The sequence below is a fragment of the Canis lupus genome, chromosome 27, assembly GCF_011100685.1.
Source record: "Canis lupus familiaris isolate Mischka breed German Shepherd chromosome 27, alternate assembly UU_Cfam_GSD_1.0, whole genome shotgun sequence".
Lineage (NCBI taxonomy): Eukaryota > Metazoa > Chordata > Mammalia > Carnivora > Canidae > Canis > Canis lupus.
The window spans coordinates 41,115,886-41,140,275 of NC_049248.1; the positions used below are offsets into that span (position 1 = coordinate 41,115,886).

Consider the following 24,390-nt stretch of genomic DNA (forward strand, 5'->3'; position numbering starts at 1 on the left):
CCCCATCAAAGCAGCTGTGCAGATGGTAGTCCCACAAGTAGGACCTTCTTCTCCCACAGAGGATGCTTATACCCGAAGGAGTGTGGGCCATAGCCTCACCTTCCGTGGGAATCCTATCTAAGTCAGAGCTAAGCATCCCTTCACCCGGAGTGCCAGGCTTCTCGGGGTCACTGGGCACTGGGGATGCCTTCACACCTCCATCCTCAGGTCCTGCAATTGCAAGGAGACACCTGTCAGCCACAGACAGCGTAGAGGCACCACACTGGCCACCCTGAACCACAGAGAGCATGAAACAGTTTTCAGCCCCCAACCCGGATTGTGCTCAGGGGCAAAACATGTTGACAGGCAAAACCAAGACAGGAGACGCGTTCTTCCCAGCAGCCCTCACCTGGTGTATCAGCCTTGCCCTCAGGGCCACGGGATTCTTCATCTGCAACATCCGGACCATCATCTCCTATGAGCAACAGTCCCCGCTCCAGTCAGAGATGCCCTACGCTTCATGCCCAGAATGGGTCCCCAGCTCCACAGGCCAGGGACTTGGCCCACCCTCAATTCCAGGAGACGAGCCTGTTCCCTACCAAATCCCCCCACCAGCTCCTAAGCACAGGGAGGTTGGATCCCTTCATATCACCTCACCCCGACATGACTGACCTTTCTGTGAGGTGGGGAGCTCCTTCCTATCTGAGCCTCCATCCCCTTTGGCTTTTGGGGTTCCTAGGCCAAAAGTTGGCCGGCCCATCCCAACTGCAAAAAGGGCCTTCCGGCTCAGGTCCAACAGCTCCTTCCCAAAGAAGGCTTCCTGAGGGAGGAGGAGGAGAACTGGGCTTCTTCATGCTCTGCAGGGCAGGCCTTCCCTCACCCCACAGAGCCTAAGACCCACCTGCAAATAAGCAGGAAACATGTCTTCCAGTTTGCTCTTCTTGCGCCCTCGCCTCTGCTGCTTCTTTTTCTCATCCCCATCAGCTAAGCTCTGGTCCACAGGGCCCTCAACAGGCAGGTCCACAGGCATCACTGGGGACAGAAGGGGAGATGTCAGCCCCTCTCAGGGAACACCAGGCATGCTGCTCCCAACGCACCTGAGGGAGGCTTTTGGGCTGCTTTCTCCCCAATGCCAGTTGGGTCCACCACCCTCTTGGCCGTACAAGTGAGCCCTCACCTCCCGGGCCTCCCTGGCAGTGCCCCACAGTTCCTGTGATCCCCACCTTCTCCCAGGCCCCACTGGAGCCCTCACCCGTCTCACCCTCGTCGGGCTGCCCATCCCCACTCAACACCTCCGCCTGTGCAGCAGGCCCCTTTTTCACACGTGTGTGGGATTTCCGCTGTCGCACCATGAAACCACCGATGCCTACGAGGAGGCAGAGCCGAGACTGAGAAGCCGCTGGGGGGCCTGGTAAGCTATCCCTTGCCACACACCTCCCCATCCCAGGGCCTCACCAGGCCGATAGGGTTTGCGTTTGCGTTTCTTGCTTTCCTCAGTTTCCTCTCTGCCAGGCTCCACGTCAGGGCTGACAGGGCCCTCCAGTTTCATTTCACATTCCATGTGCTCCACGCCACCTGTGTACGGGCACAGAGAGAGAGGGAGAAAGATCAGAGACATGGGCCCTTTTAACCTTGTCATCCAGCCACCCAAGAACAGAGTGCCCAGTGCCTTGCTACAAAGCCATGTGGCAAGACCAACAGTGGCTCCAGGGGGACTGGGAGAGGCAATGCTGCCCCAACCAATGCCCTACTCTCACTGACACCCTCCCACTACATGGGCACTTCCTGAGATTCCCCCGCCTGACCTTCACCCTTGAGCAGCTCATCAGTGTCCAGGTCCCCATCCTTCTTGTCATCAGGACCAAGGGCATCTGAGGGCTCAGAACCCTCCAGCCCTGCCTCGCCTGGGAGGCCAAGCCGTCCTCGCCGCTGGCGCCGCTTGTGCAGGGGTGACATGGTAAGGTTACGCAGCACAGCCATGCCCGTTTCTGTCAGCCACACGCCCTCGAAGCGAAAGTATTGAGGCTCTGCACAAAGGGGAAGAGCATGTAACCCCTGGATGGAGGCCCCAGAGAAACCAGAACTCTAAGTTTCAGCCTAAGTCCCCAGCTGGGACAAAACCAGCAAAAGACAGATCAAAGTGAACACTGGCGCATGAGGGTTGGAAAGGACAGGCCACTGACAGGTGCTATCTGAGGCCTGAGTTCTCTTTCAGTGACCCGGAGGGGTTCATGGAGACGGCTACTACAGAAGCCTGACTTTGCTCATGACTAACACTAGCTCACCAAATATACTCTCTAGCTGCCTGGGCCTGCCGAATGCCACCAAACAGTGTCCCAGATGCCAGGAGCAGGGCCCACATGCTGCTGGAGGAGGCAATGGCCACAGCCTCCTTCACTGAGGAGAAAAAGTTCTATTCTGTGCTCTCTGAGGTGAGAATCTGGCAGTGCGAAGGTCATGCTTGCCTAGCAGAATGAACTCTGCCTGGGAAGATGGAGGCTTTTGTTCTCATCATAGGTTTACCACTAACCTACTGGCATGACCTTGAGCAGACCACTCAACCTCCAAGGATCTTAGTTTCCTCCTCTGAAAATGGGTAGAGGAAGTTGTGGGGGGGCAGGGGCTGGAGCTGGACTAGACGGTGTCTAGGTCTCCTCTGGCCTTGGCATTGGGGATTTCTGTGACTCACCTGGCTCTTTCACCTTCATAGGCACCAACTCTGGAGGTGCGACAGGTGCTATGGAAGAGACAGACAAACCAAGGCAGCTTGAGTCCCAAAGCAAGACCCCCCCTGCCCTGATCCCTCACCACTCTCCCCAGCACCTGGCACTCACCAGCAGGCTTTACTACATAGGGCTGGCAGGAGACACAGTCAAAGCCCTCATCGGCCGCCTGCTCCACGTCATCCTCCGTGAAGAGGCTCTCGCAGCCAGCATGCATCCACCTGGAAGAAGGGAGACCATAAGAAATAAACCCAGATAGTGCAAGGAGGAGAACAGGGTAAAGGCCTATATAGCGGAAAGGGCCATCCTCACCGTTCACAGTGGCGGCACTGGATTAGTAGGTCCTCTTCCACGTATGGGGTGTGACAGATAGGGCAGGTCACCAGGCTGGCGCAGGGGCCGCAGTGTGTGTAACTATTTTGCCATTCACAGTGGAAGCCAGGGGAGGCGGCCCCACACTGCATACAAGACACACACCTGGTAGGAGCAGAAAGACAGACCCTTGGTACCTAACCTTCCAGAGGCACCTGGAGGCACCTTCACACTGAGAAGCGAGCAACCAGTCCTGCCTCCTAAATCCAGCCTCTGCCATGTTAGCAACATCACATCTCTCCAACATTTCTGGCCCAGGCCCCCCAAGATCCCGGTCTCCTTACCACTTGCACTTCCAGCCCCCCTTGGGCACGGTGAGCAGTGGCGGGTCCAGGCAGTATGTGTGGTAGCTAATGTCACAGTCATCACAGAGCAGCAGGCGTGAGGGGTCCGAGGCTTGGCCACACACCTCACACACGATGCACTCCACGCAACGCCAGCCCTTTAGCAGCATCACCTTGGTGATCTGGTGTGGGAGATGCCAACTTCTCAGGGTGTGATGTACAGGAGAGGGAAGATCTCTTAGGGGAGGGTGGGCCTTACAATGGGCAGAGCTGGAGGACCTTGGTGCCCAGGCCAGACCTCCATCTGAGCACAGGAAGGCTATACAGAGCACCCTCACCCCCAAAAGCAGTGGTTCTAAAACTAAGGCTCTCAGGGATCTCCACTGGTCAGAGAACAGCCTCACCCAGCCATTGCCTCACTACAACCTTTCACTAGCCAAATCCCCAAAAAGACTATGGGAAGAATTAGGTTGCATTTTCCCCAACTTTTCTTGAATGTTTAGAAACCGCTACTGCTTAAAGTTCACGAATGTTAGCAGTGAACAAGTTCATGGGGATCCCTGGGTGGCTCAGCGGTTTAGTGCCTGTCTTTGGCCCAGGGCGCAATCTTGGAGTCCCGGGATCAAGTCCCACATCAGGCTCCCTGCATGGAGCCTGCTTCTCCTTTTGCCTGTGTCTCTGCCTCTCTCTCCCTCTATGTCTATCATGAATAAATAAATAAAATCTTTAAAAAAAAAAAAAGTTCAATTAACATTAATGAAAACCCCAAAACAAGTGATCACACGGGGATCAAAACCAGCGCCTTCTCTTTGTAGCCATGTGCTTGCAATTTTGATTTCATACTTTATCTCCAAGCCATATCATGTTTTCTATTAGTCAGGTTTTCCCAGCGTATACGATAAAGTTATACCAACAAATCACTGTCTACCACAAAGAAACTTAATAAAGACCACCATAATTTCCAGAGTACTTTGCTCCAAGATGAGTTTGATAACCACTAGTGACTAATAAATAACTTTCATGACCAACAGCCATTTTAACTAGTGTGACCAGGTGTCAACTATACTCGAATTTAAAAATTAAAAAAAAAAAAAAAAAAAGTGACCAGAACAAGGGCCTAAGATAAGAAATAACTGACCCCATTCCATAGCCCAAGCCTCTTGGGCCTTGAACTCACCTTGCTGTTGACACAGTAAGGGTGATAGCACTGGGAACACTGGGAACAGGCAAGGAGGTGGCCCTCTGCCCCCCGGCCAAAGCTGCCACAAACCACGCACATGTCCTAGAGAAATACAGAAACCTAAATATCCAACCTGGTCTCTTCATCTCACTCAGTCCCAGCGACCAACTAACACTAATCTGAAAGGAGGGAGTCAGGGAACCAAAAACCACCCCCCATCATCAGGACACTTAGCCATCACAGGCCTGGTCCTTCCTAGCGTGCCTTGCTCATCTGACCAGGGATCTGAACTGGTACATCCCGACTGGGTAAAAGAAAGAGAAGTCAAAGGAAGGGAAGAAAGTTAAAGACTGGTCAGGATGAGAGAGGAATGTATCTGACAAAATTCTATCAGCTTTGAGATTATTCGGGTGAGAATGTACATTAATTTCCCTAGGCCATAAGCTCCAATGCGGCAGAGGGCATTTCTTGCCTTTTTCACTGCTATACCCCTTGCTCCTAGCTCAGTGCCAAGCTCAGACTCCTCTGAGTCTAAACAGAAATTTGACGGATGGACAAACGAACGAAACGTGATCCTGGTTCACTGTCTGTTTTCTCATTAGCCGAATATCCCCAGAAGTAGGTCCTTGGTTTTCCCCATTTACCGTCCCACCAAAATACGCACACCCAATGCTGGGTTTGGCAGGTCTCAGTGCTGAGGATGGGACTACACCAGTCAAGTACGGTACCTGCATTAGGACAAACTTGTCTGTGTTGGAGAAGAGAACCACAGTATTTTGCATGGTGTCGTCATCGTCGTCTTCTTCCTCTTTGCTGGGAGAGCTATCGATATCAGCAACCTTACAGGCAGAGAGTTGTGGCAAGTGAGGCAGCTAAATCTGCCCCCACTAAGCTGCTCTCCTCTTTGGTGTTGGGGGAAGGAGGAGTGAACCCCTGGCTAAGATGAAGGCCAGGAGCCAGGACTAAGAAGCAGAAGAACACCCCAGCTCCCAAACTGGGCCTCAGCCCGACAGCAGAGATTTCAGAGAAGCCTGGGGGCCAGGTGGACAGAAGGAGCACAGACATTGCTGGACAGGCCCTAGGCTAGCAGGCAGGTAGGTAGGTAGGTGAGCGTGCAGGGGACTGGCAGGATTTAAAGGGTGTTTAATCTTGAAGGGACCAGCTGAAGCATGTTTGGGAAATGGGAAGCCTCTCCTTACTACCAGAGTCTCAATGGAAGAAGTAGTTGATTTTAGCCGGGCCCGTCCTCTCCCACGTCCTCCATGGGCTCCTCCACGTGGCCGGCGTCTTCCTGGGAAACTACTGCTGCGACCCTGAGTGAGGGAAGAGGATGGTTACAGGAGCAAGTCGGGAGCTTGCGATCCTACAGCGTAGGGGGAGAGAAGAAACGAACGGACAGAACATGATAGGTGCTAAGGTCCAGGAGTCCCAGCCAGGACAGGGGAAAAGCCAAGCTCTCGGACAGCAACAGGCAGGTAGCTCCAGTTCAAACCATTCCCCTGTCCCAAGGAGAAAGAGTGACCAACATGGCACAATGAGAAAAACACTGGCCAGAAAGACTTGAATTTCCAGTCTGTACTCTTACTGAGTGACCACGAACCCGTGCAATTCACTTCCCCCTCTAATGTATCAGTATTCCCCTTAATGAAGTAAGAGGATGAACTGAAGAATCTCTGCGAGTCTAGGATTCAACAAAGCCAGGTAGACAGTGACACAGGTCAATATCCTCAAGGGTGGCATCATGACCACAACCAGTGGCTGGATAGTTTCTCACCTGTTTGATGCGGGAACGAGCCGGGGAGCTGCGCCGCCTCCCCTTGTCCCCCTCGGCTTTGCCTCCGCCAATTGCTGTCCCAGCATCACATAGTAGCGAGTCGTCAGTCTCTGGCAGCGAGTCAGTACAGAGCCGCAGGGAGCCCTCATCCCGGGCTGGACTAACGTCTGTAGATACCCCCAGCTCCATGGACAAGGAGCCGCCCCCCTCGGGGTCGGGAGAGCCTAGCAGGGGCTCTGAGCCAGGAAAACTGGCACTGGCATCACCCTGGCTCAGATTAGAGATCTCATTAACGATGTCGGATTTGATGAGAGTGGGTGGGGTAGGGGCCACCGGTACACGTGGCTCCTCTTGCTCTTCACAGGGTGAACCCTGCCCTGCCTGCTTGCCTTCTGGGCCATAGACCTCCATAGGGGTCACGGGGGCCAGCTCCTCGGGGTCCAGGAGCACAGGGGAACCCTTAAGTTCACTAGCCAAACTGCCAGGGGTCTGTCCAGCCTCTGGCTGTGAACCAGGAGTGTCAGTCCCATCCAGAGGGGCTGTGTCTTCCCCCAGACCAGAGAAGTCATCCAGAGCTGGGGCAGGGCTGGGTGCGGGGCAGGAAAGGTTCCCCATGGGCGAGGGGAGAGGACTAGTGGGGCTGGGTTCCAAGGCTGGACACTCAGGTTCTGGGACTTTCTCAGTCTCCATCTCATGCGGCTCAGCCTCATCTGAGACCTCCACTGCCTTCTCCATGGGACTCAGTGGGGAGGGAACGGACAATGGCAGAGCAGGAAGAGAACATTGGGAAGGAGGAGAGTTTTGGGGAGGAAGGGAAGGTTGCAGGAGTGGAGAACACCGAGAGGGAAGGGGCTCCATCAGGATGGGAGAGGCTGGTCCCATTGGGGAGCCTGGAGATGGGGGGAGGATCATAGGGGGCACAGGCTCAGGGTCAGTGCAGTTAGCTTCTGGTGGAGGGCTGATGGGCGTCTCAAGGATGGGGGCAGCCAACGGCGACTCAGGGTCACTGTCCCCTTTGGCACCAAAGGGGTATTCTAACTCCCCCAAAGGAGACAGAGCCGGCGGGGCCACAGTTGTGATAATGGGTGAGAGCGGAGGAGGAAGAGGATCTGGAGAGAAAGAGAAAAAGGGAGGCTCTTAGATTAGATGTGCCATAAAGAATTAAGACTGTCCCAGGTAAGAGGGTATTAATATCCCCTTACCTGGTGGCATCAGCTGAGGTGACAAGGATGGCTCCCCGGATGGGGACAACGGCAACTCCTCTGGTAGAGGGGACAGAGGTGGTTCCCCAGGCTCAGACAGGGCCGGCTCTCCAAGCAAGGGGGATAAAGATGGCTCCCCAGGTGGGAGGAACAAGGGCAATTCCTCAGGTGCAGGGCATAGGCCTGGCTCCTCAGGGGGCTCTTCAGGTCGAGGGGACAGGCGCGGTTCCTCAGGTCGAGGGGACAGGCACGGTTCCTCAGGTCGAGGGGACAGGCGCGGTTCCTCAGGTCCAAGGGACAGGCGCGGTTCCTCAGGTTGAGGGGACGGGCGTGGCTCCTCAGGCCGGGGGGACAGGCGCGGCTCCTCAGGCCCGGGGGACAGGCGCGGCTCCTCAGGCCCGGGGGACAGGGGCGGCTCCTCAGGCATGGGGGACAGGGGCGGCTCCTCAGGCCGGGGAGACAACTGCGGCTCCTCAGGCATGGGGGACAGGCGTGGCTCCTCAGGCCGTGGGGACAGGCACGGCTCCTCAGACCGGGGGGACAGGCGCGGCTCCTCAGGCCGGGGGGACAGGCGCGGTTCCTCAGGCCGGGGGGACAGGCGCGGTTCCTCAGGCCGGGGGGACAGACAGGGCTCCTCAGGCCGGGGGGACAGGTGCAGCTCCTCAGGGGCAGGGGACAGGCATGGCTTCTCAGGCCGGGGGGACAGACGTGGCTCCTCAAGCCAAAGGGGCAGGCGCAGCTCCTCAGGCGCGGGGGACAGGCATGGTTCCTCAAGTGCGGGGGACAGGCGCGGCTCCTCAGGCTGAGGGGACAGGCGCGGCTCCTCGGGCCGAGGGGACAGGCGTGGCTCCTCGGGCTGAGGGGACAGGCGCGGCTCCTCAGGCCGAGGGGACAGGCGCGGCTCCTCGGGCTGAGGGGGCAGGCGCGGCTCCTCGGGCAGGGGGCAGAGTCGTGGCTCCTCGGGCAGTGGCAACAGGGATGACTCCTCTAGCGGTAGGGTCATGAGTAAGTCCTCCGGTGGCGGAGAAGCAGGTGAGTCTTCAGGCGGCGGGGAAGTCGGGGAGTCCTCAGGTGGTGGGAACAGGCGGGAAGCCTCAGGTGGAGGGGATGTGGGGGACTCTTCGGGTGGTGGGGACAGGGGAGATTCCTCAGGTGGTGGGGACAGGCGTGACACCTCAGGCAGGGAGGACAGGCAGGATACCTCAGGTGGGGGGGACACAGGCGAGTCTTCAGGTGGTGGGGACATAGGCGAGTCCTCAGGAGGTGGGGACAGACGGGATGCCTCAGGTGGTGGGGAGAGGGGAGACTCCTCTGGTGGAGGGGACAGGGGCGATTCTTCAAATGGTGGGAACAGACGAGATGCTTCAGGTGGCGGAGACATGGGTGACTCTTCAGGTGGCGGGGACATGGGTGACTCCTCAGGTGGTGGAGACAGGCGAGATGCTTCAGGTGGCGGGGAAGTGGGCAACTCCTCAGGTGGGGGGGATAAGGGAGACTCTTCAAATGGTGGGGAGAGGGGTGATGCTTCAGGCGGTGGAGACAGGGGCGTCTCAAGTGGGGGAGATGGGGGTGACTCCTCTGGTGGAGAGAACGGCGACTCCTCCAGTGGAGAAAAAGGTGATGATTCAGGTGGAGGAGACAGAGGAGACTCCTCAGGCGGCGGAGAGAGGGGTGATTCCTCCGGTGGTGGGGACAGACGCGATGCCTCAGGTGGTGGGGATGTGGGCGATTCCTCAGGTGGTGGGGAGAGGGGCGACTCCTCAGGTGGGGGCAGCAGTGGCATCTCCTCGTTTAGGGGGACCTCCAACCGGGGCTCAAGTTGGGCCCCTGCTCTCCCTGCAGACATAACACACTAGGCTCCCACCTAGCCCAGCTCTACTCCATACAAAGTACAGGGCCTGGGGCAAAGCGGAAACTGTCTCTTGCCGCAAACCGGCAGGAATTACTTTCAGGGACCCTCAAACCCCACTCACCTAGTGGTTTGGCTTCACATTGCAGGGGCCCCGGTTCCTTGGGTTGCATGGAGGTCACGTGCCCACCCTTTGGCTGCCCTTGGCATGCAACGTACAGAGCTTTGGGCTCGTCAGTGGGGGTATCGCCAGGCTCTAGGGGTGAGAACCTGCAGAGGGTAGAGGGAAGCAGGCACCGTGGCTCTCGTCAACTATCAACCCCCCAGAGAGCACCCTGGGGCGAGGCATGAATACTATGGATCCTACTGCCCACCTTGGGGCTCTCCTCTCAAAGTCAACTTGCTTTAACACATCTCCTGCCAGTCTCAGTACTTCCGAACCCCCATCCCTCTCTCTCCCGGGCCATGCTACTTACCTGCTGCAGACAGGGGGATGCTGCTCAGCCACAGAACCAATAAGCTGTCCTCCCTGGGCCTTGTGACAGCGGTGACAGAGTGAGTAGTTTTCAAACCACTCAGAGTTGGGATTCAGCTCCGCTGAGCCTGCCCCACAGGCCCGGCATACCCGGCATGCCTAGGGGAAGTAAGTGGGCAAAAGAGGCACTGGTCAGAGAACAGACCAGAGGAGCGCAAAAGACTCCCCACAACTGAGAAGATGTTATAAGAGGCAGAATGAAGGAGAAGAAGGCAGACCCGGAGGACGTTCACCTTGCACTTCCAAGAGTGAGCTGGCAATTCCTCCATTGGTGGCTTGAGGCAGAAGGTATGGTATCCTTTGTCACACGTCTCACAGACCAACATCTTAGAGTCATTCCCAGGTTTCCTGCAGGGACACAGGGCACAGAACAGGGTCATTCCTCCCCTCATTTTCAACCCGAACCTGCACTTCACCTAAGGCTTCTCTCCTGCCCCTTATTCTTACCTGCAGGCTTGGCACACTTTGCATTCAGGGCACTGCCAGCCAGCACGCTTGCGGGCGGTAAGAGCAGTGTCCAGGCAGGCCCCGTGATAGTGATGCCCACAACTGGTACAGAAGAACAGGTCACACAACTCCCCTGGCCCCTCGCATACTGCACAACGAGCCTCCTCTATGGTGGGAAGAGACAGAGAACGCGGGTCAGCTACGGATTCCTCGCAGGACTCAGCACAGTGCTCTCTACATAACAGGCATTCCATAGACACAGAATGAACAAACAATAGTTACTGAGAATCTGCCTAATATATGCCAGGCACTGTTCTAGGCACTGCAGATACCATGGTAAACAACACAGGCAAAGTCCCTGTGCTCACAAAGTTCACGTCTATTTTAGTGGCGCATACACACACTGCTCTGCAGAGCACAAAACCCCCTGGGCACACTTGGCCAGAGGACTTCTTACCCAGATGTGCAGCCCCCTCACTGTGCTCCGGGCATAGCAGCTGCAGTGTTTTCATGGATAAGAAGGAACCGCTGGCAGTCGCACAAGGGAAGTGGTAAAGCCGTGGACATCCGGGTGAGCGGCAAGGGATGGAGGCACCGAGCCTGGTGCAGTGGGAGCAGCGCTGCCAGGGTAGAGACAAAGGGTCAGTACCAGCCACTCTCTCCAGAGCAATAGGTCAGGCACTAGCTCCTGCCTCTGTCTACCCACTGCCCTTCCATTCTACCCCTCAGAAGCCCACCAGCTCTGCTCGCTCTGCCCTTTACCTATGCAATCCCTTGGCCCCAGCCCCACCTGTGAGATCCCTGAGAAGATGGCCTTGTCCACACCACATAGTTCTGGGCCCTCCTGCCCCCATACACCTGCCGACCACGCAGCACACCAATGGTGAGCCCAGCAGGACCCTTTAAAATGGAGAGGGGTAAACAGAATGCAGTTAGCAAAAAGGTAACTACTGGCTCAGGACCACGCAGCCCTTACCCCATTTCCTGCCCAAGTCAGCTACCCCACCTCCCCTCACTTACCTCCAGGTTCTCCTAGGTGGGCAGGTGTCAGGCCCTCAGGGAAACCAATCTGTGACAGGTCCTCACTGGGCAGCACTGCCTCGTTGGGCCCTGGGTTCCCCCCAGGGGACACCACTGGACACTGGGGCCAGTCAAATGGCAACTCAAAGCGCCGTAGTTCCCGCTGCCCATGTAGACTAGGCTCCCCGCAGTTACAGAGAGCACAACGCCGCACTGGACCCCCACTGTGGACATACAAGCATCAGCACCATGCCAGGCCCCTGCCCAAAGACAAGCCTAACATCCCCATAATATGCCTATGATTGCCAAACACTCATCTTCCTCCTCGAAAGCCCAGACTCTCAAATCAAATCTTTGTGTGCCTTTATATCCTCATTTCCCCCAAACTAGTTACCTGCAGTCCCGGGGAGGCTCCTGAAGCCTAGGACCTCCAGAACTGGGCACAGAGACCTCCCCCACATATGGGTTGGGAAGGTCTGGCTCAGTGGTGCCTGACTCCTCAGAGGCTGCAGGTCCATCAGCTGAATGAACAGACAGAGAAGCATGTATCAGCCATCATCCTCTATATAACACTAGTCCACTCATCAGACCCATGAGATTAACCAAAACCCTCACAGTGATGGCAATTTGACTTTTGTTCCAAAGAACAAAGTCCTTCAATTACCTGTCTATCAGACAGACTTAGCTCCAGTCCTTGTGCCAGTGCCAGAAATCTAAGGTTGCCTGGGAAGGGCAGAAGGCTGCCAGCAAACCCAGAATTTGCCCTACTCACCTGCCGGTTCTGAATCTTTATCCTCACCAGGCGGCTTCTGGCTGTCCATCCCTCTCTCCGACTGGGCAGGGCCCTCTCGGGGAGACCTGTCAGGGCCAAAAAGAAAGATCTATATGTCTAGTAAGTCTCCCCAACTAAACACTTTTCCCAGAATCCTAGGAGGTATAAAATAGCTATTGCTAACTAGACTTTACAGAAAGCCAAGCAAAGCCATACCTACAAACTCCTGTTCTAATGACATGGAAAGTCTTTCTCCCTAACCCTTATCCCACTGCCTACTCCCTCCCCAGATAAACACATACCCTATTGTCCCACTCTGGATTCCCAGGGGATCCACTCCTCTTTCCCCCTTCCTACCTCCTGCGTAAGAGTTCCCAAGGCAATAGCATCCAACTAGAAGCACATCCAATCTATATCTAGTACCACCCTTTGCCCCATGGCTGAGTTCTTGGTTCTTGGTGGGCCCTATTCCCTGGCCTTTTTCTTCAGATTTCAAGTCAGCTACCATCCTAGAGGTATGTCAGTGCCAACCCAAGGGTAGTTAAAACTCAAGAAGTCTGAGTACAGTCAAAATCCCTCTCCCAGAGTCAGAGTCTGAGGTCTTGCAGGATAGAGAATACATTACTGAAACTAAAGCCCAGTTATGGATGGATCTCGCTCCTACTTCCACTGGTTTCAGATCCCAATCATAACAGAAGAAACTCCCCAATTTCCCAATTTCCCCCCATTGCCCATCCAAATCCAGCTCTGGCCCCTGCTGAGACTGAGCTCAGGATCTCACCCAGCCTGAAGGCCTCAGGTCGTTGCCCTTAGCAACGCCAACTGCCCTTCCTCCTCAGATGTCCCTAGTAGTTAACAGAAGTGGGCCTTAAGAGTTACTGAGCATGTGTAGCCAGGCTTGAAGCTAGGCATGCTGGGAGTTGTAGTCTCAGGAAGCACACTGCCACTTGGAGGAGTTCTAAACCAGGGAGGACACAGCAGAGCAGAGTAGCTTCCTTCCTCTTCCGCCAAGCAGGGTTTCCACACACACTATGGGGGTGGGGGGCAGGGGGTAACGGTCCCCTCTTCTACAATCTGCCTGCCTATACCACAGCCAAAAGAAACACATTAAAGTTATACCTAAGAGGGTTTAGACACACTCTTTGGGCATATTTTCCTAAACCTTAGAGGGAACTAAGCACAGTACAAAAAAAGAGAGAAGTGAAGAGTTACAGAGGTGAGGAAGAAGAAAGACATCTTACAGGAGAAAGAGGTGCCAGCAGCTCTTAATAGGAAGGGTAAGGACTTAAGTAGAGAAAAGAAGTATAGTGTTGGTAAGGATGGGGGGAAGGTATACATGGGAAGGAGGGAATCCCTAAAACAGAACTCTAAATAAAAGTTTGAGATATTTATCTCTCCCACCTTTTCCACTCCTCTCATTTAACCACAGGGACCACATCAACCTTAGACAACTATCTCTTGCCAAACCGAATACCCCAGTGGTTGGCCACTGGGGTTCAGTGAATGGGGCAGATGAGATGGGGAACACTCAAAGGTCCAGGATTGGCGAATCAATTAGCTAAGAACCACAATTATCAGTCTTCTTTCCATGCATTCACACTCCCATCTCCAGAGATGGGCAACGCACTCTCTGTGACATATCACAGGAAAACAAAATTTGTTTTACTTTTTCTCCCCCCTCAAGTTATCAGAATCCACTAGACTGGGAAAGACACAATGTTACCTCCATTCCCAGGTCATCTCTTTCCCAAACCTGCCACACAATCACACCTGAAAGGAAAGCAGGGTGGTCATCTGGCCAGCCCATAGAAAAGTTGCTCTGGAACTTCAAGGGGCCCTTAGCAGCCACAGTTGGGAATTGGAGGGGTTAGAAGTCAGGGCACCAGGCAGTCCCCTCTTCCTAGTCAGTCATTCAAGGCCTGACCACACCCAGAGACTTCAAAGTTGCCTAAATGTGTACATCCTACTGTATCTTACCACTACATGCCCCCAAAGGTCCTCCACAGCTGTGCTCTCAGAGTTAAGGCCAAAAGAGTCACAAACAGTAAGAAATAAAAAGCAACAGTGATAATACAGTAGGTGGGAGGAGGACTGCCTCACACAAGGCCAGAGGGACAAATTCCTCTGCCCTCCCCCGAGCGCAGCCCTCTCAAGCTGGTAGGGCTGGCAGTGCTCAGGGAGGTACAGAAACCACCTTCGTCCAGCCTTGGAAGACAGAGTACCAACATCCTCCAAAGCCAGAGCCAATTCATGGGGCCATGGAAGACAGACCCAAGAAGCAAAGAGTAGCATCCTCCAAGCTGTACCAGAAAGAATCTAGGGGTACCTCCAAGAAGCCTGGGCTCTTCTCTACCCCTGCAGTCTAGCAACTGCACCCTAATGCTGAGTCCCAGTTCCCAGGTCCCTGAACAGATCTAAACAAATAAAGACCATAGGTTCCCCTGTCCCATCTTTCACAGCCAGAAACCACACACACACACACACACACACACACACACACACACACCAAGGGCTTTTTCCCTAGATCTAAACTGGGTTAATGCCTAGCCAGGCTTCCTCTGGGGAACTAGAGATCCCAGAGAAGTATAGATCTAGAGAGTAAAACTGCACTGGCTTCCCTCAGTCCTGGGCCTAACAGGCCCAAAACAGCAAGGAAGAAGACATGGATTCATCTCAACCCAATCTCCCTGCTGCCTCCATCCCAGACCAATAGTTTAACTCTATTTTCCCAGCCAAAGGGGAAATGGAGGCTTGGAGAGGTGAAAGGCTGAAACAGGCCCCTGAGTGAACAGCTCTTCTTCAGGACTCAGGACTTCCTGGTTCCCAGCCTGAGAATCAAACCACACCTCTCCCCACCCCCATTTTGGGCCGGCCCTCCAGGAAGAATCCAAATGGTAACACTGGCCTCCCGACCCTGCGGACTGTCTCTGGGTCATCCTGGGGTTAGCCACAGCTAACAAGGAGAGGTTTCTCCTAAGGAAGTTCTTTGGGGACACACAACAGGAGTCATCCTCCTGAAGAAGCAGGGGCAGAGAGTGGGGGGGGTGACAGCTAGCCTCACTCCACCACCCCTGTAGCACCTCTCACCTCAGGGTTACCACCCAGAAATCGTTCAAGAGCAAAATCCCGATTTTATCCTTTCCAAGACCAGGCTCGAAGAGATCTAGCCTATGTATGTTGGAGGGGGTGGAGTGAGGGAGCGAAACACACCAGCCAAATCCCTGCTGGGCAGCATGACAGCTGTTGAGAGGGGCTGTCCCAGCCCAAGGCCCAGAGGCATGAGGCTCATGCTGCACCTTTCATGCACTCATACACACACCCCTTCTCCCTAACACCTCCTGCCAGGGTTGGAAACACAGGCTTCAGGAGAAACAGCTCTGATCAGGTCATTTCTCCTCCAAAGAGGAACAGGCCACCCTATTCTGCAGGCTCGGGGCAGGATCAGAGGACCAGTTAACATTCCCTGATTGAAAAGGGTTGGAGAGGTCTGGGAGGAGCCTGTGGGATTGGCTGGGGACTTATGGGCAACCAGCTCTCCACACTAGGCCCAGAGAAAGCGGGAGACAAAAGCCATTTTTTGCAGCCCACATTCGCAGGGAGCAAATCTCAACGGCCTCCTCTATAATCCCCTAGAGATTATGTCCATCCCCAGAGGAGGGGAGGCAAAGCAGGCTAAGACAGCACTAGGCCTCGCTGGGGTCACTTTGCCAGGCAGGGGCAGTTTAAAGTTGAACAGCAAGGCCAGAGCTGCCCCCAGCCCCGCCTCCTTCTTGCCCCAGCCACTCAGTTCATCACACTAGGCAATTTCCACACACTCTCCCCCTTTGCACAGTGAAACAAGGCCTGGTGAAAGATCCAGGGTTCCTGGAGTCTCCCAGTGACTGCTCTGGGTGCCCGGATGGGCCAGAACAACCTTAAAGTCCAACCTGGCAGTAAGTCTGACCTGGCAGTGGCACTCTACCGTCCCTCCCAAAGTTGTTCTGTTCCCAAGGCCCACAAGGAACCCTGAGGGAGAAGCGGCCAACTGGGATTGGTGCTGGCATCGGGGCCTGGGTCCTAGTTTAGCAGAGCTTCCCCCCAACACAAAAATAAACAGGCAGAAAGGCGATCTGGCCAGGTTCCCAAACTCCCGTGGTTCCCTGAACCCCTAGTCTTTAAAGAGGCACACCCCAGACACCAGGCCTCAGTTCTGCCCCGGCGACTGGCTCAGGTTCCCTTGACAGACCCTGCCAAAGGAACCCTCCTCAGCTCTGGCACCCCTTTCTCCAACCTAAAGGCCAGCTCCGGCCAAGATAGTCCATCTGGCTATGCCCCCAGTCCAACCCTTTCTGGGCCCTGGCCGGGCAGACTTCACTCACCTCTTCACAGGGCGATCCAGAAATCCTCATCCGAGAACATGGCCAGAGCCCGGGCCGCTCCCCGACCTCCAACCGCCAGAGCGATCACAGCCGCCCCCCGCACGGGGGGGCTTAAGGGGGCCAAGAACGGTAAATCCAGGTCGGAGTGGCCACCCTCCTCCCCCCGAAAAAAAGCAAGAAGCCAAAGAAGGGTTCTCTGCCTCGGGTTCCAGCAGTTTAGGTTTCCATGGACAGCCCGAGGGCGGCGAATCCCGAGCGGACACAAAGAGAGCACCGGTGGCTTTGATCTTGGGCAAGCAGGCTCCGCATCCGCGTCGCCCGGCGGCCTCTCAGTCCTAGGGCCGGGCCAGCGCCCCGGCCGCCCGCGCTGGGCTCGGGCGGAACGTCGAGGCTCTCCAGATGGAACGTCGAGGCGCCTCCCCAGCAGCCCGGAAGGAATGCCGCGCCGCCCCGCGCCGGGCCCGGATGGAACGTGAGACCCTCGCTGGAGCGCCGAGCCCCTCTCCCCGCCCGGGCCGGCGCCCCGGGGCCGCGCGAGCTACGGCGACGCGGAGCCGGCGGGGCCGCGGGGCTGAACCTGACACACACCCAACGCCGGGCTCCTCGGCCCCGAGCGCTCGCCCTCTGAGGCTTCGAGCCCCCCACCTTCTGCTCCCCCCCGGGGAAGGGAGGAGGGTAGGTGGGCGAGGAAGAGGAAGGGGCGGGCGGTGCGAGCCCTCTGCCCGCTCCCCTCCGGCCGCTCCAGGCCCTGCGCTCGCCTCCCTTCCCCTCTGGCCTCGGGAGCTGCCCCGCCCCCGGCCTGGCCGGCTGTGATCGGCGGCACCCTCTCGACCCCCGGCTGGCTGTGATCGCGGGGGGCCTAGAGGTGCATGGCCCAACCCCGGCTCCCGGCACCGGGGGGTCAGGAAACTGAGCGGAAAGTGGGGAACGAGGCAGCCATTTGCAACCGGAGAGGAAAGTAGTGCAGCGCGGCGCCGCTCCGCCTCCCCCCCTCCGCCTCCTGTTCGGCCGGTAGGGTGGTTCCTGCGAAGGGGCTATTTCCTGGCCCAAGAGCTCGGCAGCGGTCGTGGAGATTCAGGAAGCCTCCGGCGCCAGATCCGGGGGGCCCTTTTGCCTGGGGAACCCCACTCGAGAAGCGGAGAAAGGAGAAGACGCGGCCCTATTTTGTGTTGGAGCGGAGCGGCGGAGGGATACGGCCCTCTCGGAGGAAAGGTTGTGACTCTGCAGTTCTACGCACACGCTGCGGGATCCCTCCGCCCCGGGTTAACCCCGACTGCGCCGGGCCGGCCGCGGGGCAGACACGTGGGAACGAAGCCCCCCTCCTCCGCGCCCCGGCCCTGGACCTGCCTCCCTCTCCGCGCGGCTGCGGGAACTAGGACTCCGGCCACTTTCTAGTGCCGTTCCCTCGCGGTTCTCGGCCCCTGGAACCACCTGCCCCCTTGCCTTGGCCAGGGGCAGCCTTTCGCGGGAGGGGGATGGAAGAAGAGCCAGGAGATTGGCCGCTGCTCTGCATCCTGGGAACTGGAGTCCGCAAATGGAGAAAGTGAGGCACGGCGCCTGGCGCTGCAATGGGTGGGTTCTTGCCACGTTCGGGGGCCCAGAGGAGAGCGGGACGAGTCCCCAGCCGTTCCTTCTGGCTCTGCAACCCCCTCGTGGGGAAAGAAGAGTCAGTGCCCCCACAGTCGCCACACGCACCTCCCCCATCAAAACATAAATGTGGAGTTTCCTTCCTTTCCCGGGTGCTCCCGCTCCCCCCCCCCACCCTCAGTCTTTCTCTCGGGACCTCCAGGGCCTGTGTCCCCTTTTTTAGTAAACAGAGAGGACGTACCTTGGAGCCCTCCTGCTACCTGGCCGGAGTGCTGTTACTCTAGCCAACATCCCAAAACACTACTTACAGGCGTTCCCCCATCGACCCCCATAAAGTCTGGGTGAGAAGGGACTGGAATGCCTTTTCTGCATCAGCTGTAACCGCGGACGAACAGGAGGAGACAAATTAACTATGTGCTAGATACTTTATACATTCTTAGTTATTCCTCACCCTCTTTATGAACTATGTGGAATTAAGTCTGTGATGGTGAGATCGAGGCAAAATGAAATAGGTAAAATTTCCCAGTGAACCACATCGAGTGACATCCATGATTCAAACCAATGGCCATGTTTTTCCTAAGATAGATATATATATATAAAATAACGTTATTTTAAGGAGGATGTGGAGAAAGAGGCAAATCAGGGACGGGGGCTGGCTTTGTGGGAAAGGGTTTACAATGTTGTCCGATAGAATTTTCTGCAATAATGGAAATGCACTACAGCTACACTGTCTAATTTGGCTTAGCTGCATGTAGCTGTTGAACACTTTGAAATGTAGATGGTGCAACTGAGGAACTTTTTAACGTTAATACTAAAACTTAAGTAGCCATATGTGGCCTCCATATTGGACAGTGCAGAAAACCTAAATCCCTACCAGCCAGGTTCATAGGAGGGATCAGAAATAGGCAATAGCCTGTGCTAGCCCATGCTAGCATCACGTACCCTGCCTGCACTGACCATTCAGGTTTATTTCAACAAAAAGTCCAGCAGTGACCCCACACCTGTCTCAGCTATACTAAATAACCAAGACAAGGGACACCTGGGTGGCTCAGCGGTTGAGCATCTGCCTTCAGCTCAGGGCGTGATCCCAGGATCTGGGATCAAGTCCCGCATCAAGCTCCCTGTGAGGAGCCTGCTTCTCCCTCTGCCTGTGTCCCTGCCTCTGTGTGTGTCTCATGAATGAATAAATATTTTAATTAATTAACCAAGACAAGAGTTGGAAAATAGGGATACCTGGCTTGGCTCAGTCAGAGCATGTGATTGTTTATCTCAGGATTGTTAAGTTTGAGTCCCATGTTGGGTATAGGTATTACTTAAAATAAAATCTTTAAAAATAAACCTTTTTACAAAGTTGGAAAATGTTAGGTCTCTCCCTACCTTCTACATCCAGAAATGAGGAGGCTGACCTTCACCAAAAAGACCTCCAATAGCACTATAGCCACCATTTAAGAGTTTATTATGACTGTTCTAAGCATTTCATATATCACCTCAATTTAATTCTCACCTCAACTCTGTGAAGGTTGAACTATACTTCATAAATAAGAAACTGAGGCTTAGAGAGGGTAAGGGACTATACAAGGTCACACAGCTAAGTGGAAAAGTATTCCAACCTAGCCATTAACTAATATTCATTCTTCTATCAGGCCTTTAAGATTGTTTGATACACTTTTAGAAAATTTCAAACAAGACTTGTCTTAGACCTCATGGAAATGGCAGCAGGGCAATAGATAGCCTGTGATGAGTATTTCAGGTAAGATGTGGAAAAGGACCCGATCTTAATGTAAGAAAAAAGAGGGTGGTGACAACCCTAAAGAGAATCCCAAACTACTGAGATTGCTGTTTGGATAATGCCCCTTCCAACAGCTCTTATTTTTTAGATTCTAGTTAGATATGCAAAAGCAGCTGGCAGCACTTTTGAAGACCGGCAGGACAATCTCCCCAACTGTAAGCCCAACTAGCCTAGAGTCAGGCACTGGCAAGGTCACAGCTAAGACTTTGCCCATCCTCCCCATCCTCCCACCTCAGGCTCCCTCAGGTAGCAAGAGAAGTCTGTGTCTCCCTATGAAGGATACACTATTCCAGCAACCCTTATAGGTCCTTAGAGGAGGTATTGGCCAGTTAGGCCCTAGGTCTGGTAGGGGTGGAGGGTGAGCAGGAAAAGCGGAGGCAGATAGGACCAACCCTACCTAGCTGAAATGTCTGCTCCTACTGGGATGGCTGGTCAATAAGAAAGAATAGAAGTAGGGGTGCCTGGGTGGCTCAGTCAGTTGAGCAGCCGGCTCTTAATTTTGGCTTTAGCCATGACCTCAAGGTCATGAGATAGAGCTCCCAGAATCTACTTGAGTTTCTTTCTCTGCCCCTCCCTTCCCTGGGCTCAGGCATACTCTCATCCTCTCTAATATAAATCTTTAAAAAAAAGAGAAGCATTACCCTTTGACATCTAAAAAAGTGGCACAATTCCAAAGATGTAAAGGGTATGAAGAGGTCACCAATGGTAGGAAAAGACCAAATATCCATTTAATGAAAGGCTCTGAGGACATGGGGAGCAGGATTGATATACACCAGGGGCATTATTTCTTATTTTACTCAACTCTCTTCGAAAGCCAAAATCCTCACCAACACTTTAGTCCCTGCCTCTACACTCCTTCTCAGTTATTACATCCCTATGATGAGGAGTTTCCTTCCTCCCCAAACCTTAGCCTCTCTGAGCGCCAGCCAGGGAATGCCAAAGCCCCAGGAGGGAAGCTGGGTCAGCATGTGGAAGCTGGCCACTAGAGGGTGGTGTTTCTGTAGTTAAGGGGATCTTGAGTCTACAATCTTGGATGGGAGTGGCAGCCAACTGGTACCTGCATAGGAGAGCCTAGCAAAAAGGTGGGAAAAAGTAAGTAGTAAGTCTTCAGATAATGGTCCTCCTGAATGAGTGAGGAGTAAGGAATAGGAATAAGGTAGAATGCAAGAGCCCTGATTCCCCACCAAAAGTCATAGTCACCACTCCTTGGAAAAATAGATACTGGCCCCAAGCATTCCCCACATACAGAAGTCAACCACAAAAAGATTTCTCAGTTTATTTGCATATATACATTGTCACACTAGGGAGCCAGCTCCACTTCAGGAGTCCCCAGCTCCCTTCACCCAGCCAACACCCAAAACCTGCACAGAAGACTGAGTCCTAAATAAGCAATGCTTAGGACTCATATGCCAATCTTGCAAGTTATAACAATTCATTTAGCAAAAACAGAGGACTAGAGGCCAGTGCCCATGAGACATCCTTGCCCCATTGTAAACATTGACAACCAGGCCACTGGAGCCTGGAATAGTGTGCAAACATGAGGGTACCACACTGTGCGACCAGAGGACTGGGGACACAGCTGGCAACCATACCCGTGAAGTCCTAAGGGCCTACACCCGCTGGAGCCTGGCAAGTGCCAGGGGCAGAATCAAGGCAGCTACCCAATGCCTGAGGGCTCACATGAGCCGGCAGCGGCGCTCTTGCCCATAGGAATTCTCTACCCGAGCAATCTCCTGTATGACTTTGGTGAAGATGCCTCGGGTAAGCTGCAAGGACAAAGATTCGGGCAAAAAAGTCAGTTCATTGCCAATACGACCCAGCTCAGAGGTGTAAACCCCACTCCCCCACCATCCCCACCACCAAGCAGTGCCATAAGAAAAACACTACTACCCTGATCTTGCCCCTAATCTTCAGCCCAAGCACCTGATTCTCTCGAGCAGATGACTCCATAAACGTTGCACCCCAGGACTCTGCCAGCTTCTTCCCTTCAACTGCCTGCACCTCCCTAGAAGCAAATTGGGGATATGAAGATGGAGGATAGCAATGTCCCCATGTTCTCTACAAAATCGTTATATAGAATCTAGACTTCTTCTGACCCAACCCACTTCCAAGGTTTGGGAGGTGGGTTGGGGAAGGAGAAAATAAAAGAGAACCCAGAAGTCTCAGACTGAGGCTAAATATGAAAGTATAGCTTTTGCAATAGAAGGGTTATCTTGTCTTAACCTTCAAGTTAGAAGCGAAAGGAGGTGAGACAATTTGTTCAAGTCCGCGGCAGAGCCAGGACTAGAACCCGACTGGCTGCTAGTCCATCTCACTTCCCTTTGCCTTGAGCCATAGAGATCTCCTTACCTGTCTGGAGAGAGATCGGCCTTATTCCCCACTAGCACCACTGGCAGCCTGTGAAGAAATACGAGTTACTACAGGATACCCTCCGCTCCACATGGAACCCAACTCCCCTCGCATCAGGGCTGGACAATTCTCCCAGCAGGCCGGATAGGCTCTGAGCTGGCCTCCTCTGTAACTTGGACCCTCCCCTCTCTTCCGTCCCGTCATGTCCACACTGTGTGTCTGCTTCCCAGGGCCACTTACCGTGTTTTCCCATGGCCTTCGTGTAGCTTTTGGTACAGGCTCGCGATGACTTGGAAGCTTTAAACACAAGGAATAGAACCATAAATTTATTCTGGGACAGCCCTCAGATCCTCCCAAGTCCCCACCTCAATGTTGGTCACTTACCTGTGCAGAGAGGTAACAGAGTACACAAGCACATAACCGTGGACCCCAATGATGAAGGAATAGGGCAGGATGCTGTACTCGTCCTGACGAGAAACACAAACATCAACACTAACCACGCAGCGCTCAGATGCCAAAAGGCTGGTGGGCTGCGTCCTGGGGACCCTCTCTGGGGCACTTCCTCCTGCAGTCATTTCCGTTTGACCAAGTACGTACAGAGTAGCTCCCATGTGCACGGCACGTTACCAGCTGCTAAGATGCTTTCCTTTTAATACTACTTTACAGATGAGCCACAGAGGCAACCAGACTTCCTCTCCCCCGACTGGACTGCCGCGTTTAGATACTCTACCCCAAGTTTAGATACCCTACCCCAAACTGGTACCTGCCCTGCTGTATCCACCAGGTGTAGGTGAAACTCATCTTTGCCAAGAGTCACTATCTTGCTGTAAGCTGAAAAGAAAAAGAAAACTTGACTATGAGTTGCCTTGTAGGGCTAGCAATGTGTGCCCCGATATGTTCTGAACCCTAGGGATAACTCTGATGGACCAGCTCTAGGCGGCTCTCCAGGCAGCTGGAGAGACAACCTTCAGGTTCTTTTTGTCTAGTCGACACCATCCTGGATGCAGTATCCTGCAAAACCCATACTCTAGCTCCACTAACAGGATTGCTACAGAAGAGATTAGATCTAATGGCTAATTAAATCAGCCCCTTGGGACCAGAAAAATCCCAAATTATGGAATTGGGTGGGGCAACAAAGACCTCCCTGCCCCACCCCTAGGGGAGAAATCTACTCACTGTTCTCCACTGTAGGATCATAGCCTTCCAGGAACTCGCCCTCCACAAACTGATGTGCCAAAGATGTCTTCCCTGTGGGAAGCAGCGGTAGTTGTAGCCAAATCATCCAACCACATTCACATCCTCTGTCCTTTCGGGCTGTGGCCCAGGACTAAAGAGGACCACACGAGCAGCCCAGCCTGCGGGTGCCATGCAATGTTTTTCCTTAGCCCACCCTCACTCTCTCTTCGCCTTGGGTCTCTGCACCCTAGCCACCGGATGCATTCAGCAGCGCCGCAGGAAGCCTTTCCTGCCGCCTTTCCCCACCCCACCCCCGGGAAGATCCGGGATTCCCCTAGGATCAAGTCTGCCCCGCACCCGGACACCTGAGACGGGCCCCGCACAGACCGCGCCCCCCCCCCCCCGCCCGCCCCGCTCAGCATCAAATCCTGACCCCATCCCCACCCCTCCCAGGGTAACGCTGGGGGTCACTCTGTGTTCCTGCAACCAAGCCCGCGTTAACCCTTGCACGCTCCTACTTCCTTCAGCCCTCCACACGCCGCCACCACCCCAGCCTTTCCTCCTCCATCCTTTCAGTCCTCGCCCTACAACCCCGTTCTAACGATGCCACCATTCCTCTCTGGGTCGCGTTCCCGCGACAGCGCGCCTCCTCTGGCCACAAAGCCGCGGTGCGTCCGCGCTCTCCCCGAGGCGGAGACTCACCTACAGAGCGGTACCCGAGGATGACCACCTTCCTGTAGCGAACTAGCGGCATGGCAGGAGCCGGCCCCGAGGGGCTTGCCGAGCTGCGGGCTGCAGGAGCCCCAGGAGGAGGAGATCAGGGGGTGAGGCAGGCGCAGCAACCGGCCCAGGAAAGTCGCTCACTCCGGAGCTGCCAGGGACCTGCTAGAGGGAAACCAAAACAAGCGCCGCGCCCGGAGCTGGCCACGTGATCACAACACAGCAAGACTAACGCGAGGGAGCCGGGCGCCGGGGGATCTACAGTGCCGCGCGC

General features: G+C 54.9%; 2 protein-coding genes across 3 annotated transcripts in view; both read right to left on the reverse strand.

Annotated features, from left to right (window-relative positions):
- The window catches only part of KMT2D (lysine methyltransferase 2D), a 39,206-nt gene extending 22,256 nt beyond the window's left edge, over window positions 1-16,950 (reverse strand). The window contains exons 1-26 of the mRNA XM_038577526.1: window positions 16,496-16,950; window positions 12,138-12,223; window positions 11,760-11,886; window positions 11,366-11,589; window positions 11,136-11,245; window positions 10,803-10,965; window positions 10,346-10,511; window positions 10,132-10,246; window positions 9,840-9,997; window positions 9,488-9,633; window positions 7,515-9,350; window positions 6,313-7,421; window positions 5,738-5,851; window positions 5,267-5,377; window positions 4,536-4,640; window positions 3,359-3,540; window positions 3,015-3,179; window positions 2,814-2,923; window positions 2,669-2,716; window positions 1,785-2,006; window positions 1,435-1,554; window positions 1,241-1,345; window positions 881-1,011; window positions 652-799; window positions 389-454; window positions 100-210 (exon numbers count right to left, since the gene is read on the reverse strand). Coding sequence (XP_038433454.1) covers window positions 100-210; window positions 389-454; window positions 652-799; window positions 881-1,011; window positions 1,241-1,345; window positions 1,435-1,554; window positions 1,785-2,006; window positions 2,669-2,716; window positions 2,814-2,923; window positions 3,015-3,179; window positions 3,359-3,540; window positions 4,536-4,640; window positions 5,267-5,377; window positions 5,738-5,851; window positions 6,313-7,421; window positions 7,515-9,350; window positions 9,488-9,633; window positions 9,840-9,997; window positions 10,132-10,246; window positions 10,346-10,511; window positions 10,803-10,965; window positions 11,136-11,245; window positions 11,366-11,589; window positions 11,760-11,886; window positions 12,138-12,186 — 5,941 coding nt within the window. The 5' untranslated portion in view covers window positions 12,187-12,223; window positions 16,496-16,950. The remainder of the gene's footprint in view (window positions 1-99; window positions 211-388; window positions 455-651; window positions 800-880; window positions 1,012-1,240; window positions 1,346-1,434; window positions 1,555-1,784; window positions 2,007-2,668; window positions 2,717-2,813; window positions 2,924-3,014; window positions 3,180-3,358; window positions 3,541-4,535; window positions 4,641-5,266; window positions 5,378-5,737; window positions 5,852-6,312; window positions 7,422-7,514; window positions 9,351-9,487; window positions 9,634-9,839; window positions 9,998-10,131; window positions 10,247-10,345; window positions 10,512-10,802; window positions 10,966-11,135; window positions 11,246-11,365; window positions 11,590-11,759; window positions 11,887-12,137; window positions 12,224-16,495) is intronic.
- A 4,172-nt stretch (window positions 16,951-21,122) lies between these two features.
- RHEBL1 (RHEB like 1) lies at window positions 21,123-24,390 on the reverse strand. Of its 2 annotated transcripts, none has more exons than XM_038577545.1 (8): window positions 24,099-24,390; window positions 23,397-23,468; window positions 22,984-23,051; window positions 22,605-22,687; window positions 22,461-22,517; window positions 22,221-22,268; window positions 21,795-21,876; window positions 21,123-21,637 (listed from the first exon to the last, which is right to left on the reverse strand). In XM_038577545.1, the coding sequence occupies exons 1-8, from the start codon at window positions 24,148-24,150 to the stop codon at window positions 21,548-21,550; spliced, it is 552 nt and encodes a 183-aa protein (XP_038433473.1). In that variant the 5' UTR covers window positions 24,151-24,390; the 3' UTR covers window positions 21,123-21,547. The 2 variants fall into 2 exon arrangements, with proteins under 2 accessions (XP_038433473.1, XP_038433472.1); XM_038577544.1 differs by having other exon boundaries at window positions 21,762-21,876.

Coding starts and splice junctions, on each gene's coding strand:
- RHEBL1 (XM_038577544.1), bottom strand. CDS start 24,150: ATGCCGCTAGTTCGCTACAGGAAGGTGGTCATCCTCGGGTACCGCTCT. Junction 23,052..23,396: donor TGATCCTACAGTGGAGAACA/GTGAGTAGATTT, acceptor TTTTCTTTTCAG/CTTACAGCAAGATAGTGACT. Junction 22,269..22,460: donor GAAGGCCATGGGAAAACACG/GTAAGTGGCCCT, acceptor ATTTCTTCACAG/GCTGCCAGTGGTGCTAGTGG.